The sequence below is a fragment of the Panthera tigris genome, chromosome B4 (assembly GCF_018350195.1).
Source record: "Panthera tigris isolate Pti1 chromosome B4, P.tigris_Pti1_mat1.1, whole genome shotgun sequence".
Taxonomy (NCBI): Eukaryota; Metazoa; Chordata; class Mammalia; order Carnivora; family Felidae; genus Panthera; species Panthera tigris.
In genome coordinates, this window is record NC_056666.1 from 135386302 (window position 1) to 135405357 (window position 19056).

At 63.9% G+C, this 19056-nt stretch overlaps 1 protein-coding gene and 1 long non-coding RNA gene across 6 annotated transcripts in view; one reads left to right on the forward strand and one right to left on the reverse strand.

The window, feature by feature from the left end:
- Nucleotides 1-19056, reverse strand: part of SULT4A1 (sulfotransferase family 4A member 1) — a 37871-nt gene that overhangs the window by 11931 nt on the left and 6884 nt on the right. For all 4 annotated transcript variants that reach the window (XR_006220290.1, XM_042993484.1, XM_042993482.1 and 1 more), the window contains exons 2-5: nucleotides 9087-9217; nucleotides 7873-7953; nucleotides 7247-7373; nucleotides 2834-2928 (exon numbers count right to left, since the gene is read on the reverse strand). Coding sequence is in view for 3 of the 4 variants with exons in the window: in XM_042993484.1 (XP_042849418.1) it covers nucleotides 2834-2928; nucleotides 7247-7373; nucleotides 7873-7953; nucleotides 9087-9217 (434 nt within the window). In the remaining variant the exon portion in view is untranslated. The remainder of the gene's footprint in view (nucleotides 1-2833; nucleotides 2929-7246; nucleotides 7374-7872; nucleotides 7954-9086; nucleotides 9218-19056) is intronic.
- LOC122240492 lies at nucleotides 2935-7147 on the forward strand. Of its 2 annotated transcripts, XR_006220295.1 has the most exons (4): nucleotides 2935-3092; nucleotides 5334-5712; nucleotides 6401-6496; nucleotides 6950-7147. It is a non-coding gene; the product is annotated as an uncharacterized LOC122240492 (long non-coding RNA). The 2 variants fall into 2 exon arrangements; XR_006220294.1 differs by having other exon boundaries at nucleotides 6401-7147.

A 19056-nucleotide genomic window follows, 5' to 3' on the forward strand; every position in this document is an offset into this window, starting at 1 on the left:
TTGGCTCCCGGAGGCCCCCCTCCCGGGCCTGCAGCCATCCGTAGACCCCTGGGCCTGGGAGACGCGTGACGGCCTTGCTCACGTCTGGTGGTCAGGCAGGGCTGGCGGCTGGGCCACCGTTCTCCCCCGGCGTCGCCAGTGGGACACTCGGGCATCCCACACGAAGTCTACGGGGGCCAGCCCAGCACGTGAGCCCTCCCCCAGCTCCTGAGAGCGGCGTGCCCATCCAGGCCTCCAAATTCGCATGGCCCGGCCCGGTGTCGGCATGGGAGGCTGCAGGAGGGCACAGACGCTGGAGGCAGGACTCACGAGGGCCCCACGCCACCTGTTCCCCTCCTTGAGCTCGAGTCACGTGGCCTCCTGCTCGTGGCATCCCTGCTGGCCGTCCTGCGGCCCCCTCAAGTTCAACAAGGCCAAAAGCGAGCTCCCCTCTTCATGCAGAGCCTGCTCCTCCTTCCGTGTTTCCAGTCAGATCTCTGTAGGATCAAGGCCAAATTCCACACCGTGCCCTGCCTACCTTACCTAGTGTCACTGAGTCCCCTCCCAGTGCCTGTCCCCATCCCCACCACCAGGAACCACGTGGACTCTCCACATGAACTCTTTCGCCTGAGCCGTGGCCTTGGTCAGGACGCCGGGCTGCTCTGCCTGGAGCCGCCCTCCCAGGCTCGCTCGCTCGCTCGCTCACCGTCCCCTCACGGAGCCTGCGGCAGCCCACCCCAGGCGAGCCCCTCGATCCCTGGGCCTCCGGCTTCTTAACAAGGAGGAAGGGCTTCTGCCGTGAAGGCCACGTTTCCATCCACAAATGCGTCCTGAGAACTGTCACGCATCAGGCACGGACGTACAAGCAGAAATAGGCACCGAAACTCCCAGCCCCGGTGGAGCTTACTCTGGTAGGGGAGACGGTGAGCAAAACACAGACACAGATGACAAAGCACGGGGCGAAAGGGCGGACGCTCTGGATGGGGAGGGGCCGATTCAAGCGGGCATCGGGGGAAGTGTCACCAATGGCAACAGAGACCCAAAGAAGTGAGGGAGCGACCCACGCAGGTGGGGCATCGGACAACGTTCCAGGCGGGGCCACAGCAAACAAAGCCCCCGAAACAGAAGCCGGCCCCGCAGGTGGCAAGAACAACAAGCAGCCAGTGCGGAGCCAGACGCCCAGGCACCGGGCCGCTGAGTGAGACCTGACCTGCACCCAGAGCGACGTGCGGCCGGAGGAGCACAATCCGACCGGCGTGCGCACCGTCAGAGCAGCCGCCGTGCCGCAGTCACGCAGGGCGCGGGCCTGGGGGACACAGGGAGGCCGCCCGGGAGGCCGCACGAGTGATGACCTAGGCTGGAAGTGATGCTGACCCGGACCACGGAGACTGGGGGCCGAGTGGTCACATAGGGGCATATCGGGAAAAGAGAGGCCACGGGATTGGGAAGAGGGACACGAGGTGTGAGAGGAAGTCAGAAGTTAAGGGTGACTCACGACTTTCACCAGGGGACACAGATGGACCTGGCCGCCACGATCTCGCACAGAGGAGCTGCGGAGCATTTGAGGGGAAACCTGCAGTCTGGTGAGACTCCCCAGGCAGCCCTTCAGGGAGAAAAGTGCAGGGGCGGCCAGTGGAGAGCGAGGGCGGGGAGGGTCCACGTCTGGCGGGCGGTCACCAGGGGAGGGAGCAGGGATGGCAAGAGACGAGAGCCCGGCCTGAGGCCCGAGGCCCGGGAAGACAGCAGCCAGGGACGCGGGACCGTGGGGCGTCCTGAGTGCCAGGGGGAGGGGGCGATCGCCTGTCACCTGCTGCCAGGAGGTCGCGCGGGACGACGTGGACAGAGACCGTGGGACTGAGCCGTGTGGCGGCCGCAGGTGACCCTGACAGAGCAGCGTGGGGGTACAGGGGCGAGCCCAGCCAGAGCGGGCTCAGGAGGGGTGACCACTGTGAGGGGACCCGCGGCAAAGCGGAGCAGAGGAGCCAGAGAGGGAAGGGGCTTAGGGCAGGCTCGCCTTTCGTCCGTCCTAAAAAAGGGGAACCGTCCAAACGTCCCTCCAGAGACGACGCGGCCCCAGCAGAGAGGATAACGGCGTTCTAGAATTAAGTGAGCCAACGCACGTGCAAAGAACTTTCGATAAAACTCAGCACGCGGTAAGGCCATTAAAAATGCTAACGGCAGTGATGACGCGACACATGACTACGTGACGCGTGACCCGGCAGGCCCTCCTTCCATCCGGCGAGCCCTCCAGGGCACAGGCACATCTCACCTTCAACTGTTCCCACACCACGGCGGAGCCCAGAACGTTCAGGCAACAACCACCTAGTGCCACTTCCTCCTCCACACCCGGTGTCGGGCACTCAGAAGCCCTCGCCCTGGGAGCCGCCGTGTCAGCCATCTGAGCGCTGCCCCTCTGAGGCAATCAGGCCACGAGAGACGAGAAATTCGGGCTCTGCCGTCTCAGCCCTTCTCCCCCAGTCACCTGTGGAGCCGGTGCCAGGAGGCAGCAGGGCGAGTCTGGCCGTCACCCTGCTCCCCCGGCCACGGCAGGCAAATCACGGACGGGGCTTTCTGAAGTGCACACCGTCCAACCCGGAAACTGCCCCCGGGGCCCGGGCCTGGGGGACGAGGGCAGGGTCCCACGTGCCAGCGCAGCCCGGAGACCGGCCGCCAGGATTCCGGGCACACCTGGAACACGGGAGTCCCTCCGCCCACAAGCTGGGGGTCTCGGAGAGGCCGGGCCGCACGCTCCGGCCACGGCCGCCACGGCATTCAAGGGGCAGGCGGGCTCCTGCGGCAGGAGCCCAGGGGCGGAAGGCGCCAAGCCCGCGGCAGCTGCCCGCCCAGCACTCACCCGGTGCATGTCTTCATACTTGAGGAAAAGCACGTTCGAGTCCAGGCGGTGCTCCCAGAACTCCTGCACGTGCTCAAACCAGGAGCCGTAACCCACTGCGGAGACAAGGGGACAGGTGAAATCACAGCCCAGGGGGAACCAACGTGCACAAGTGGGGTGGCCTGGCTCCCTGCCTTCCGGAAGGTTCCGCTCTTACTGGCCAACAGCTGTGGTCCAGGAAGGGGAGAACGAGCTCTCAGCTCCGGGGGCAGTCCCCCAGGTGAGCCCCTTCTCGAGTCCCAGACCCCCGGCTTTGTGTGCCAGTCTCTCCTGCCAACGGTCCTCGGCCCCTCCCCTCCCCCACCCCCGGACGCCCTGAAGACCTGACCACCAGGGGCAAAGCCTCTGCTCAGCAGGGGGAAGGACGCTACCGGGCTCCCACGAGTTTCCGTTTAACACGAGGTCACCAGGAAGGGAGCCACGCCCGGTGCGACGGAGACACGGGGCCGGTCGGTTCCGCCGGGGGCAGGACAAAGTACAGGCCAGGCCAGAGGGCCACGGGCACAATGCCGGGCAGAACCAGGAAGTCGGCGGGAGGAGGAGGGGCGGTGTGTGCTGACACACGAGGCCCACGCCCCACACCACAGCCCCCGCACTTTCCACACCCCTCAGGGCTTTGGTTTGCCACATGGGCAGGTGGGGGGGCGGCTGCCAGTCCGTGCGGCCCCACTGCTTCGAAATGTTCTGTATAAACACCACGGATCCTCACCCGCTCCCTCAGCGAGATGAGTCTTCCCGGGGGCCTTCCGTGTTAAATGGAGGAAGGCCTCAGCCAGAGAACTCGGGGCCCTGCCAGGCACCAAGGAGCAGCCCGGCCGGGTGCTAGGCGCCAGCCAGGAGCGCTGGCCACACTGCCCGTAGCCCTGCTCCCCCCCGGGTGCCCATCCATCCCACAAACACTGGGCCCGTGGATCCCGCTTCTTGGGCTCAAATTGCTCCCAGCCTGTCTGGGGTCACCAAGACGACTGGCGGCGAAGATACGAGTGACCGACGCTGGGAGGGAGGCACCGTGACACGAGGGGCCCCGTCCCCCGTGGGGACAGACCCGGAAGGGTGCATCAGGGCTGTGAATGGACTTAAAGGTGTAAGGACAGGAGGGCCATCAAGGTGGCTCAGAGCACAAGGTCAGACGGGACAGAGGGGGCACAGCGGAATGGCAAAGGACACGCCCCGGGTGAGGCGGCCCGGCCTCTCAGATCCCGCGCCGGCTGTGTGACCGGGGCAGGCCGCTTAGCCTTTCTGAGCCTGGTCCTCCACAAGCGGGGTGACAACAGGACCTATAGGGCAGCCAGCAGCCAGCACGGCGAGAACACCCACGTAATGCTCGCGGCCTCAGGGCCTGTTGGGGGGGGAAGCACCGACTTGTTCCCTCTGGTCGGACACACACCCAGTCCTGCGCAGACTGGGACTGCCGAGGGACACGGAGGCCAGGGGGTGGCAGGGGACTGCTCCTGTCCCTGTCAGAGTCACACCTCAAGCAGGAACGTAGCCTCCACCCCCCACGGTGCAGAGAACCTCGTGGATTTAAATGCGTGACAGGCTGGGAAAACCCATTCCTGCCCAGCCAGCCCGGGACCATGACGTCAGTCTGCCGTCTCGCCAGCAGGTGGCGGCACACCAGCAGCCTGGCCCCACAGCTTAAGGAGCGTCCCGAGGGAGCTGGAGTCCATCAGGGGTCACTGAGGGGTGGCCCGAAGGACCAGATCCCAAGGGAAAAGCTTGGGCTTTTCCCAGGGGCTCCGGCAGGGGTCGGGGGAAGAGGCAGAGATGACAGAACAAAGCGAACATGGATTCAGCCAAGAGGCCTTGTTAGGGACCCACCGCGGGTTACATCCTAGCCCGCTAGGGCCTCGGTCTCCTCACTGCAGAGGTCTAGCTGCTGGGCCCGGGGTCCCCCCGGCATGCCTCCCACGGCCAGCCCGGCACGTCCCGCCCACCCCATACACAGCAGGCCGGCCTTAAAAGGCAGGCCAGCCTTCCCACTTGAGAGGACGAGGCAGAGTCCAGAGAAGGGAACAAGGACCAACTCACCAACGGGCTAATAATAAGCACGGGGGCCCCGAGAGGAGAACCCGCCTCCCGGGTCACTGCCCGCGCTGGCACACAGTTCAGGTGACCTGAGTCCGGGGACAGAGCAGGAGTCGAACAGTCATGAACAGAGAAGGCAAGAAAACTCCCTGTCATCCCAAGGGGCTGTGTGAGAAAAGTTGCAAAACAGGCAAGCAATGCCCATGGGGGGTGACGTGGGGACTGAACAGGAGGGGTGATGTGGGGACGGTGAGGACAGTGATCACTGCACATAAGAACAGGCAGCGGGGACAGTGAGAGATGGGGACAGCGGTCATTCGCACGGGGCCGATGATCACAAGGACAGCACATGCCTGTGTCTCTCCCAGCCCCGGTTAGCAGGTGCAGAGAGGGGACAGACCCTGACGGCGGGGACACTGCTTTTCCCACTCAGGCTGTGCCACCCTGGGAAGGAAGCTCCACCAGGGCACCTCTCTGCCTCTCCCCACCGTGTTCCCTCCGTTCTTGGAAGTCAACGTGCTCATCCAAGCAGATCACCTGGGAGAAGAGCAGCTCACTCTCCCCCCTCTGCGTGAGTGACCCTGCCCGTGGGACGGGCCTCCACGCTCCATCACCTGGCATGCGGCCCCAGGCACCCCCACCCCGAGTGCACAAGCCGCAACACCCATACGCAGGGCCCTGGGAGCAGGTCCTCTAAGGTCACTCTATTAGCAAACGGTGCCCGGCCACTGCTTCTGCTGCACTGTGTTCTTCGAATTCTTTGGAACCTCACACAGAGAGGACAGTGCGAGCCTCCAAGGGCCCCAGATGAGGTGCGCTGGCTGCCAGCACTGGGAGAACAGAGAGGACATTGGGGGGCTAAGTACACGCGGCGGGAGACTCTGGTGGGATCGCAGCAACTATGTGTGGCCTTGAACTGCAGTGTCGGGCCGTGCCGTGACCTTTAAAACTCGGGAACACCTGTTTCGGGGTAACTTTTAACCACCCTGGCCCAAGCAGGAGCTAATTTAAGACCGACACCAGGTGGCAGTCAGAAGCTGGTGGCCGCCTGTCTACGGGACGCTGTCGCCATGCGGGTGGCTGCTTCTCTAGAGGCAGCGGAACATGCTGGCACTTAAGGACGTGGTTTGGAAACCACATTAAATGGCTTACTCCAAACGCCTGGCAGACTGTAAGGACCTGAGCCAGACGGCAGGCAGGCCGGGGGGGTGGGGGAGGAGGCTGGGCAGAGGGTCTTTCATGGACTCCAGGGACTTTGGGGCAAGTGCAGTGGCCACCTCCCCCGCGTCCACCCCCAGCAGAGCTGGAGCAGATTCCGAGCAGCTCCGGGCTCCAGGCTCCGGGCACCGAGGGCCACGTGTGCTCCACTGCACCCGTGAGGGGCCGGCCTTCCAAGAGGCTTGGGAGGGAGCTCCGGTTCAGCTGCCCGGGACTTATTTGGGACACGACATTCCTGATTTCCCCCGTGCACCTCACCCTGGTCTTGTCCCATAATCTCAGTGCAGAACCTCCGACTGGGCCACGCAAGCGGACAGCGAGGCTGAGCGCTGAGACGGGAGACGGGAAATAAAATGCGAAGTGTATCTTCAGACTCGGGTATGGAATCGTCTGGGCCCGGATCTAACTAAAGTACTGATGTGGCCCATCTCCAGCTTTCCGGGTGCAAACCCGCACTGAACTCCCGCTCTTGGTCCCGGAAGGGTCCCCCGAGAGGCCACGGACGGCAACAGGAGAGCCACCTCAGGCAGGGGCTGCTGACTCCACGGACAAGGCCCCAGTGCAGTGGGTGTGGCCCGGGCTCTCCCGCCCCGGGCAGTGGGGGGGGGGGGGGGGGGGGACATATGGAAGGGCCCCTGGCAAGCTGGGCCCCCCAGCTTGACTCCTCCCTCCCCAGACGAGCTCCTGTACAGAGCACGGCCTGTCCTTAACCCAAAGCAGGCCCCGGTCACACAGCCGGGAGCTGGGGGCCCAAGCCTGCCAGCCCCATCCTCCAGGGCAGCTGAAGGCCCACGAAGCCACAGTCCCCACTCGGGCCTCTGTCCCCGACAGCAGGACTATCTGGGCTTCCGTTTCTACTGTTCAAAATCCCGGCAGGAAGAGAAACGCTTTTACCTGGGGAACTTCTCAGGACGCCAACGACGTGCTGAGAGAGACGGGGTTCTGAGCTGGAAGCCCCGGCTGCCGCCCTGGTGAGCTTCCCCCACCCCGGCCCCGCTCCTCCGCCCGTGGGCAGGGAAAGCAGGCCCAACCCACGCGGTTATCGTGGGGACCGGGGGCATCGTGCACAAGGCACACGCATGCACGGGCAACGAGGGAGCCACTGATGGCACCGGCCGACACACTTACGCTTGTCGTTCATGAACCTCCGGCAGAACTCCTGGAAAGTGCCCCGGTAGCTCATGGTCCGCAGGGAGCGGTGGAACTGGTAGTAGGACACCACCAGGTCCTTGGGGTTCCGAGCCATGTATATGACCTGTGGCGGGAGGGAGGGACGGCTCGGTTGCTGCTCCTCGGAGCCGCCGCACAGACGCCCCACCCCCCACCCCAAGATCAGCCCCGCTCCAGCCGAGGACACCCTCCCCCTGCAACGGCATCTGTGTTACGTTTCCGTCCTGCACCATGACTTCAAAGGGACTGGAGGACAGAAACAGGCCGGTCCGGACACTGCTGATGAGAATCAGAAGCGTCACAAACCGAGCACGTCGAGAAAGTGAGGAAAGTCAGAGACCGTGAACGCGACCGTGGGTCCACAGGACCAAGGCTGGACCCAGGCTGGTCAAGCCCACGTTCCGCTGCGAGGAAAAGCCTAAATCAGAACCACGGATAAAACGCTAGGGACAAGAGCTCAAAGCTGGCCTTCACCGCGTCATAGCACGCCTAGGCCTCTGGGAACTCAGGACTGGGACCTGAGCCCTACGGGACAGTCTCTGCTCGTTGGGGGCTCCGCCAGGGAGTGGGGGCAGGAAGGTTACCTTAGAATCACCATTGTGGAGATCGGAGGGCAGGAAACGGTAGGGGAGGTGACTCTTGATGAGGCGAGGCGACGTCAGCTCCTGCAGAGGGTCAGAGGGAATAGCGTTCAGAGGACACACGGCTGCTCGCCCGCCTCAGGACCAGCAGCGCACCTGACAAACTTCTCACCCAACATCTGGCCACCCTCCAGACCGGACGAGACGTGGTCCCTGTCCTCGGGCACCCACGGTGTGAGCCAAGCTATCACGGGCACAGGGGTCTGCTCAGAGGGCCTGCCCGGGCCGTGAAGGGCAGAGAGGAAGCAGGAGGCCGAGGTGCCCAGGGGCGTCTGCTGGACCAATCACATCGGCATCGGGCCTTCCTGCTGCTCCCGGAATGTGCCAGGCCCACGCTCCCTGCTGCCCGTCCCGGCGTGCCCGCGTGGCTCCTCTCTCGGGACCTTACTCAGCCATCCCCCAGAGGCGCCTGCCGTCCTGTGTGCTGTCCCACCTTGTGCCCTATACGGTGCCCTATACGGTATCGCCATTAAACCCCAGGTTGCTCTTCCTCCCCTGCTGGTCTCCCTCGCTAGAATGCAAATTCTCGGAGGGTCATGACAGCCTTGTCCGTCTTGTCCTCAGCTGCACGCCAGGGTCAAAGGCAGGGCCCCGCGGGTGGTGGGCACGGCGCTACAGAAGGGCTCCGTGGAGGAGTCGACACGGGTTGGATCCACGTGGCCAACACTGGGGTGCAGACGCCCCGGGGCAGCTGCGTGAGCACTGGAGGCCGGGGTGCAGGCAGAGACCGGCTCCCGCAGGACTCTGGACTTTACGCGGAGAGCAGTGAGAGGAGGGCGGGGCGCACCCTCGGAGCTGTATTTCAGAATGCTCGTCTAGAGGGAGAACGGACGGGCAGTCCACGCAGGAACCGTGGTCTGGGCTGAGAGGTGACGGACAGGAAGGGAGGCTCCATCGGACTGGACTTCGGGCTACCTCCTCCACTCCCCCGACAGACGGGGTGAGCCACGCTGGGGAGCCCCCTTTCTACCTCGAAGTCACCCACGACACCCACCACTCCAACCTGACCGTCACTGCCTACCTCGGGCGCGGGCCTCAGTCTGTCCTGGCTGTCCCCTCTCCCCCCAGCCATGGGCCCCCTGAGCCCCTCAGGAGCCACTGTCACTCAGGGACCCCAGGGAGCCCCAGGGCCTGCGCGCTGCTGGCCCAGAGAGTACCTTGATGATGTCCAGGCCCGGCTGTGGGTACTCCAGGACCGGGAGCTGCTCATCGATGTTCATCAAGCCGATCTCATCAGGGTCGGCCCCCTGGCTCACCAAGTAGACCACCTCCTGCAGCAAGCTGGTGCCTGGAGGGAGAGAAGCCCAGGGAGCGGTGCTCAGAGGAAGCCCGAGGGCCAGCCCCGCTCCCCAGGCCGCACCTGCTGCCCAAGACCGCACCCGTGGCCACCGAGGGCAGAGCCCCGGTGAGCAGGACGCCCAGGAACAGGCAGGACAGGCAAGCAAGAGCGCCAGCACGGACGGGGTGACCCCCGGGAGAGAGGTGGCTCCGGGTGCCTCTTCTGGCCCCCGTGTGCGGACCCCACTCTGCACAGGCTTTCAGCTCCGGGTCCCCGGCGAGCCCAAGGCTATCCCATCACGATCCCACCTGACCTCTCAGAAGAAACAAACACAGCGGGCCGGTGCCTCTCAAGACCTTGATCGTCTTACTCTGGCGGAATCGGCCTGCTGCCCGCTCCCCATCCCCCCCCCGAAACGCTGACTGCCGAGAGCACTGTCTCACACCCCTGTCTGCACTCCCCAGAGGGCCTCATGCCGTCCCCCCACCGAAGCCAGCCCCACACGCACCCCCACGCCCGTCTGTCAACCCAGGAACACCCGCCGCCCGTCGCCTCCCCGGGACGGGCGGCCCCGCAGCAGACGGCCAGCCCGCCTGTGGCCCCTGCTCGGGCCTCTGCGCCCCTCGGGTTCTGCCACCAAGGTGAGTGAAGAGCTGGCCCTTCGCCCCCGGGGGCACCTCCAGAGCCCCCATCGCTCTCTGCTTCGGCCCCACTCACCTGGGCCGGCTCCCACCCTCCCCCTGCTCAACAAAGGAGAACGAACATTCCAGCCCGGATGTCAGACGGCACCCCCCACCCCCCGCCCGACCGCCAAGGCCCTCTGGGGGGGGCCTCCCATCTCCTCGGGGTAAAGTCTTCCCCACGGCCTGCAGGCCTGCCCTTGGCACTCTGTGCCCCCTCCCACCCCCTCTCTTGGTCCACTGAGCTCCTACTGGCCTCCTGGCAGGCCGGAGCGTGCCAAGCCCACCCCCCTGTCTGCACCTGCAGGCACCTGCCTGCAGCCCCTTCCTCCCTCCCGCAGGTCCTCCGGGGGTGAGGGCTCCCTGACCGGCCACGTCTAACACTCCCACATGGCCCCTGTCCCCGTGCCGCGCCACGACCCGGGACAGTCTGTGCGTTCCTTTAAGGCCCCCCCCCGCCCACCATGAAGACACAGGAGCTTTGCTGCACCAGGAGAGCCGGCACCTGGCCGTGCTGAATTCACATCTTCTGAAGGGACGGACAAACGCTGGCTGCTGAGTGATCAGAAGAGGACAGCTTGGTCAAGGAAGACTTCCCAGAGGAAGCAGCTTCGGAGCAAAGGCACTGAAGAAAATAGCACGGTGGCTTTTTAAATTCACACAGAAATAACTTTACCTCTTAACCCACAGGATCCTCCCACCAACCCGAAAGGGGGGGGACCATCACCCCCACCTACAGATGAGGAACCTGAGGCCAAACCGTGCCCCGGGTCACACAGCCGGTGTGTGGCACCCACCCCATGCCTCCTGGTGAGGCCCGTTCACCCGACAGCCCAGGGCACCTGCACCGGGGAGTCCACGCCCTTAGAAATCAGTGTGGGCAGAGTTCCCAAAACGGGCCTCTCCCGGTGACATCTTCAGGACCCATTTTTAGTGCCCCCACAGGCCAGGGCCCGGACAGACGTTCTCCGCACGTTAACACTGACGAATCAGTCCCCGAAGCCCCATCCCTGCCTCCGTAAATACCGACTCGGGAAGGCTGGCCACCTCGGAGCCGGAGGAGGCCCTGCACCTGCCTCCCCGCTGGCCTGTCCCCAGGGGCCCCTCCAGCCCCTCCTCGTCCACTTCCCGGTCAAGCAACTGGGCCTGGCCTTTCCTAGGCCTCAGCACCAGCTACGGGGGGCCACGCTGCGCGCCTCCCGGCACATAGGACACGGTCAGCGGGCAGACAGACCCTGGCCTCTCCGGGGCCAGAGCCAGCTGGCAAGAGGGGACGGAATGGTCACAGGAAACCCCAGCTAGAGAGGACGGCAACGACGACACTGGCCAGCCATACGTGGCTCCAGACACCCTCTCATAAGCCCCTTCCCGAAGACCAAAGTCAGGCTCTACCGTCCACAAGGGTCCGGCCGGGCACCAGTGGCACGCACGCCTCTCCCTGCTGTCCGTCCTCTCCATGTCCACTGCCACCGCCGGAGGTCCCCCCACCCAGCAGGGCCCCGGACGTCAGCAGGAGCCCAGCAGGCCCCTCCACCCACTTTCGTGGCCACCACGGCTGCAGCGACCCTTCCACCTGCCGTGTCCCCGTGGCTCTCGGCTCCTGGGGAGCGGCCCCCCCGGGCCCTTCTCCTCCCTCTACCCCCTGGCACTCCGGGCTGTGGCCGGGCCTTCCAGCCCCCCCCCCAGAGCTCAGCACCCTCGTGGCCCCAGCTTCACCAGGCTGCCCTTCTGCCTGACCAGCCTAGACTTGGTCTTCGTTTGGGCCACTGGTCCCAGAAGCCTTCTCGGACACCCCTGTCTCATCTGCAGCCCTCCCCCAACCCCACAGCGCCCTGTCCCTCTTGTCCTACTACACCCGGTGCCCTGGTGCGACCGGCGGTCTTGCGAGGACAGAGAAAACGTCTTCGTTATGTATTAGTTTCTACAGCCGCCGTGGCTTCAAACGACAGTTACCGTCCTGCGGCTCCGGAGGTCAGAAGGCCAACGCAGGCCTCGCTGGGCTCAAATCAGGACGTCGGCGCTCCCCCTGTCCAGCTGGAGCCACACTGCTTAACCCCGCCTCCTGCCTCCTCTGCCAGGAACCCCTGTGCACACACGGAGCTCCCTCGGACAATCCAGAACAATCTCCCACCCGAAGGGCAGCTCTGGCGACCTCCGTCCTCCCCCTCCACGTAAGGCGAAATACCCACAGGTTCGCGGATTAGGACGTGGACACCTCGGGGGTCGTCACTCCACCGACCGCACTCCCATCACACTCCTAACACGGCTCCCGACACAGGCGAGGTGCCGAGTAAGCACACGGGCCTGGATGACGGAACGAAGCCATCTAAAGTCGCCCCCACCCACCTGGGAAACGGGACTGGTCTTCACCCACACATCCTCCAGACCCAGGTGGGCTCTCCCCTGAGACCCTCCCGGCCTGGGCACCCCAGCTCGGGACGCCTTCCCCCGCTCTGGGACACCCCCTCAGTGGAGCCACGTGTCTCCCACAAGGGATTAGCCCACAGTCCTCACTTGGGATCTGGTGGTGGCCACCCGAGGGCTATTCCCCCACATGTCCCTCTATTCATTCAAGAAGCCTGCACGGAGAGCCGGCCCGGGGAGTCCCCGCCCCTCCCCCCCGGAAAAACACGGCAACACCCCTCTCTTCTTCACGGGGTTGTCGGGGTCAGGGCCACAAGGTGACCTCCTCCAGGCCAGAGAACCTCAAGGCAAATGAAGATCTCTCCGAGCTCCCAGCACCACGACAGGCTCCACTCACCAGGGCCACTCACGCACGAGCACACTGCACGGCCTCCTGCCCACCCAGGCCACCCTCGTCCCAACAAGGGACACAAGCCGTCAGGCCCCTCTTGTCGAAACCACGCCCTGGGCGACGGCTACAGCTGACTCCTGCACCAATAAGGCCACGGAATCCCCCCCTCCACCACCGTGGCCTCCGAGCACGTCCAGCAGACACGAGGGCAAAGCCAGCCCTGTTGAAGCCCAGCCTGTAGCCTGTAGCCTGCAGGGAAATGGGGGGGAAGGCACTGCTCCGCTCCAGCAGCCACCGGGCCAAAATGGACGAGTGCAGGCAGGGGTGGGGTGGGGCCTCGGCTCCCCCAACCGTCCTCCTGTGGTCTGAGGCCTGTGAGGGAGGCGAGCACGGGAGGAGCCCCGTAGCAGGGGCAGGCTGACGGCCAGCAGATCCAAGGTGAGGCAGAGGAGAGCCAGGCTTCCAGACCAGACACCCGGGAGGGCCGGCCGGGCGGCGCGGCCTTCCCGGGGGGTGACACGAGCCACACGCTTTCCAACAGCTCCATTTTCAAGTCGACTGGATGCGATCCTTTCCAGAAGCGCTTCTGCTGATCCCAGCCAAACCGCGGCTCGCACGGCGGAGGTGCGCTCTGACGCTGGACCTCTGGGGCCAGACCCCTAGGAAGTGTCTGGCATTGTGGGCGGAACTCCCCAGGAATCGAGGGCCCGCCTGTCACCACGCGGGGGGTGGAGCCCATCAAAATTCCCACCCAAACTCTGGGGACAGAAGGAACCGGCACTCTGGTGAGAACCAATCGGGCCTGGGCCCCAAACCACCGGGGCCTTCTCTTATTGTCACTTTTGTCACTTCCGAAGGTCAGACACACACTGGTCTAAAAAGCCACAGGACACCGGAAGACGAGTAACGGAAAACCCAGTTCTCCTCGCGGCCCCAGTCCCACCGAGAGCAAACCCTTGGCTGGTTCTTTTACCCTCAAATGTCCAATGTGCTTAGAGAGTTCTTTCACGATCTGTGTGATTTCCAGGGTCTACTGATTTTCAACTGATGAAGACAGGCCCTGGCCAAGTTCACTCACAAGCTTCCCTCCTGCCAGTGTGGCCGCAGCATGATTTTTGGTCTTCCCTAGAGTTTAACTGAGTGTTTTGCTCGACATACACCGTGTCATGGTCACACTTACTTTCTTACACAAGACGTCGACTTTCCCAGAGTAAATCACTGCCTTCGCTTGCTTGCTTCGCTTTCCCCGTAGCCATTAGCGACTCTTTCCGGGACTCTGTGGCAAGCCCTCTGGGACGCTCTCAGTCCTGCTAATTCCGCTGCCCCCTCCGCTCTCCGCGAGCGTCCTCCTGGATCTCCTCGGGCCGGTGCACCTCGCCCTTAATCCCTGTGCCCTCACTGCGGTCTTCCCACGCACTGGCTGAGCCCGCCTCCGGCTGCTGCCTGAGTCGGGGACCGAGCAGGACAAGCAATCGTGCCCACCTTGCTCGCGACCGGAAGCTTGCGGGCTGGAGAGCGTTTGCCCCAGACGTGCGACAGCACGGTGAGAACGCTGAGTTCCTGGGTCCCACGCCTTTGAACGTGGCCTGTTCTGCCTCTGGAGACTAAGGCCTCCTCTTCCTGCTGAGACTCCACAGGGCCTCCAGCCTGCTTTCACCCACTCGTCGTATCAGGCACTCGGGGGCTCTCCAGCTCATGCCCTCTAGCTCTGGACATCCCAGTTTCTGTAGTCTTCTCTCTTACATACTCTGTTCTCTTTCTGGAACTCCAAGATCTTCCTTTTTTTTTTTTTTTTTTTTTTTTTTTTTGGTTTATTTATTTTGAGAGACATAGAGCGTGAGAGAGAGGCAGAGAGAGAGAGAGGGAGAGAGAGAGACTCCCAAGCAGGCTCCGTGCTGTCAGTGGGGAGCCCAACATGGGGTTTGAACGCACAAATCATGAGACCATGACCTGAGCCAAAATCAAGAGTCAGATGCTTAACCAACTGAGCCACCCAGGCACCCCTGAGAACTTCCAATTTTCTTATTTTTTGCTCCTATTTGCCATCATTTTGCAAAAAATTTTCTTCTACTTCCCGGGCTACTTCCTCCGCTTGATCATCCAAAGCTCACAACTGAGTTTTCAAAATCTCAGCTTCCCAAGAGCCCCTTAGTGATCTGTCCTTGCTCCCTCCTGGTGCCGTCGCTTTCTTCGGGGAAGGCTCATCTGTCTCCGCTCTCCAGGGTGGCTCTGGAGGGTCACGATGCGGGTGGGGCTCTGCTATTTTAGGTTTTCTACTGCTCTATGCATCGCCCTGGATTCCTCTAAGCTCCTTTTTCTGCTGTTGGTTTTTACAGGTCTCTGTCCTTCGTTCTGGAGACTCGAAGACCCGGTGAGCTCGAGTCCAACGGCAGGTAAGAATGATCCAGACGCGGCCACGCGGGGGGCAGGGCCTGCTGATGGGGATTCCTGTGTCTGCGGCGGCAGCCCCACCCGGGGACTCTCCCCGCTGAGCACATGCAGATTCTCACGGTCGTCTGTGGGGTCAATGTCTCCAGAGGAGATGCCTCTACTCTCTGTCCCGGGGGACCATCTGCATGCCGGGAGCCAAGCAGGGGTGGGGGCGGGGAACCTCCATTTCAAGGGCGTGGCTTTCACGGGACCCTCGTTTCCCATAGGGCACCGCAGCCCAGCCTACGCTGTGCTCGGTGCGCCCACATCCACAGCCTCCCCGATCAAGTTCCCCCAAGAAACACGTCTCTGCAACGGCCTCCCGCCGTCTATCCCCCCATCGTGGCTGCCACCCTCTGCGGGGTGCACCCCACGGCCGGAGCCCTGCGGCTGGAACCGGTTTGTGCACCCGCGGCCCTCCCGCTGCCGGCACTCGGGCTCTCCCGCCAGCGAAGCCAGCGGACGACACTCAACCACTGCACCCCATCACCGGGAATCCGCGGGCACCTGCGACCCCAGGTCTGCTCCTTGGTCTGCGGTCTACCCCGTGTCTACCCCGGGATCGTCACGCAGCGAGGTCGTGAGAGGAAGCAGAGGAGAGCACGTGCGTTCAACCCACCCCCCTCTGTCCAACGCGTCCTGGGTGTCCCGGAGCCGGGAGCATCGACACGTTACAGTGGGACCCGTCCAGAAACAGCAAGAGCCCAGCGTCCGAAGCCGCGCCTCGCGGAGCTGGCCCAGGCGACCCAGGACCTGGGGCTCCCGCGGGCCCCTCGCCAGCCATCGGACCCACTCTCCCGACAGAGGCTGACGTGGCCTCCAGGTCCTCGCTGGGAAAGCACCTGTCCCCATCCGGGAGGTTTCACATACGCCCCGTCGGCTCTCGGGAGATGACAGGCGCAGGCCAGTCCCACGCCTGCAACCGGGAGGGGAACCGAGGCGAGAAGCCCGTAGCGGCTCACGCGGGCGCCCAGCAGTCACCTCCGTGACAGCGACGGCCGTGCTCAGCGTCCCAGGCGCTGTCGCAGCAACTCAGCCCCGTCCTCGGTGGATTCGCACAAGCCCCCAGGTGGCTTCTGTCATCACACCTCACACACACAAAGAGCCACAGCTCAGAAGTGAACTGGCCAAGGCCACAGACGCGACACCGTGAGCCCAGAACCCAAAACTGTGACTCTGGAGCCGAGAGCTTCTTCACGTGCACCACACGCACACACATACACACCACACCACACCCAGGAACACGCACGGTGCACACACCCCACGTCCCAACATTCATACGCATCACACACACACACAAATGACACACACACACCACACACACCCCCGCTCTTACCGAGCAAGCGGGCAGCAAGACCAAGGCCTCGAGCCACACGTTCTCACTTGCAGGCTACGGCTCGAATCCTCAACCCCAGCACAGCAAGGACGGAACGAGGCTGAGGCAGAGGGAGGGAGGGGCCGGGAGGCCTCCCCAGCACTGCGGGAGCTCAGTTTCTAGGCCTACTGAGCCCACCAGGCAGAGCATGTGGCTCTTCCCCGAGAGAGAGGCCCCGTCGCCAGGAGGGCCCAGGAAAGTCAGGAGAGGCTCCACTTAAAAAAGCAGCATTTGGGGCACCTGGGGGGCTCAGTTGGTTAAGCGTCCGACTTCGGTTCAGGTCATGATCTCACAGTCCATGGGTTCGAGCCCCGCATCGGGCTCTGGGCTGACGGCTCGGAGCCTGGAGCCTGCTTCCGATTCTGTGTCTCCCTCTCTCTCTGCCCCTCCCCTGCTCATGCTCTCTCTCAAAAATAATAAACATTAAAACAAATTTTTTTTAAAAGCAGCATTTGACACAGGAGCCTCAGGACAGGACAAGCCAGTGAGCTGCAGGGTGGCCGTGGCATACAGCAGAGGGAACCGCGCTCCCCACCGGGCCCCCAGGTCCCAACCGCAATCCTCGCCACGTGGGTTCACAGCCCCTCCTGGAAGAAGGGGACGCTGGGCTGGGCACAGCCAGGAGACCGGCCACGGCCCAGGCGGGAAGGCAAAGCCGCACGACCCCACGTGCTTCCGCTTGCCCTTCTGTGCTCTGCTCCATCGCCGAGAGGGACAGTCCCTGGACGAGGGAAGAGACCCCCACAGCAGAGCTGCCCAGCCAAGCCCAGCCTCAGCCTCCTGTTGACCCGCAGACACATGGCGGGTTGGGCCAAGATCCGTGACAACAGACACCGAGTCGTTTCAAGGCACGAGTCCAGACGGGCTCTTACGCAGCAACCGGCACAGAACGTTCCAGGTGGAGCTGACACGAAAGAGGGGACAAAGAAAACAGCGGCTAATAAAGTGCGAGGCCCGAGCACGGCGCCACAGGCACATCAGCACGGTCAGTCCCCTCCCAAAAGCCCCTGCGAAACAGAGCGCGTCACCTCCACCCGAAACAGCAGGACACTTAGAAAGGGTGAGGGCCTCGCCCCCAAGACTCGGGCCCAGGTGTTGGTAACCCGCCCCTCCCCCAGCGGACCCTCTCAGTGTCCGGGCCACCCGCCTCAACCGCCCTGAACGTCACCTGCAGCCCGAGTGGACCGCCTGCTTCTCGCTCGGCCACTGGAGGAGCAGGCCAGGAAGCCCCAGGAGCCAAGGCCCTGGGCGCCCTCACCCGCTGAGGGACAGGAGCTGGCAGGTGAGCGCCGGCCTCCTGTCCCTCGAGGGAGCCCCCCGAGCCCTACCCACACCGTCTCTGGAGCTCCCGGCAGGCAGAGCCCCAGCACCCGCAAGAGTACCAGGCCTGAGAGTACCTCCTCCCCTCACCTCCTGTGACCACCTCGCCCCACCCCTCCACTCCAGCCCTTGCTTCGGGCTCTCCAGGGCCCAGACACGCCCGCTCACGTGCTGGCCTCACCCCCTCCCACGGGAGAGGCAAACCGGCCAAAGGCAAGGCCACACGGGCACTGGCTTCCAGAGGCCGTGTCTGAAATCCCGGCTCGGCCGCTTCCTAACACTCGATGCTGAGCCAGAATGAGCCCCTCTCGGTCTGTCTCCCCACCTGGAAGGTGAAGATCACCATGCGGGTTAAATGCCATCGCCTGGCTACCAAAGGCGTCAGCGGTGGTGACCGTGGGGCTGACCATGGTGGTGGAGGAGGTTAACCTACCCAACACGCGCCCCCAGGGGCTGACCCGGCCAGAGCCACGCCCACTGCTGCCAGCACCCGGGCCAGCTTCTCCTCGGGCCTCGGTTCGTCACCTGCAAGAGGGCCCCCTGCCCAGCAAAGCAGTGAGGACGGCAACGCCACAGACGTGGGGCGTGCTCGCACCTCCTGGTCTGCTCGGGGCTTAAGAAAGACAGACACGGCCACCACCCAGTCTGCTGCCCGGCCGCTCCGGGGCAGGGGCCCAGGGCAACCTGGCTCATTCCAGGCTGAGCTGAGCCTCACGAGAGCTACCGGTGAGCCACAGCACACACACAAAGCCCAAGCTGGGGTCTCTGGCTTTCTAGCGGAAATGACTTCAGCTTCCGGAAAACTCCAGTCCTTAGGGAAATTTCCACCTCCCAACGGCCCGGGCCCTCTGCTTGCCTTAACGCGCTGCGGAAGCCCATGCTGGGTCCCCTCACTCCCTGCTGACGGCAGAGGACCGTGCTGTACGGCACACTGTCTGACATTCCAGAAGCTGTAGGCAGGCCCAATGCCTCACCCGACTTTCAAGGTACGGGGAAGCAGGGCCACCTCCCCCAGGGTGCAGGGAGCCGGAAAAAGGGTGGCTCCCACACTGACAAGGAAAGGCTGTGTGAACAAGACCCCCAGCTGAGTCCAAGGCCGTCGGAGCTGAAACCCCAGAAAGACAGGCCCTCCGGAGAGTCAGAAGAGAAGTAAGGCGCCACGCAAGTGGGACAGAAGAATTCAGGTAAAACTTTCACAAATTGTGGTGCATCGTGGGCTTGGGGAGCCAGGATGAGACACAGGAGAGGGCTGGCACCAAACGGACTCACCTCTGCAGACCTACGCAGG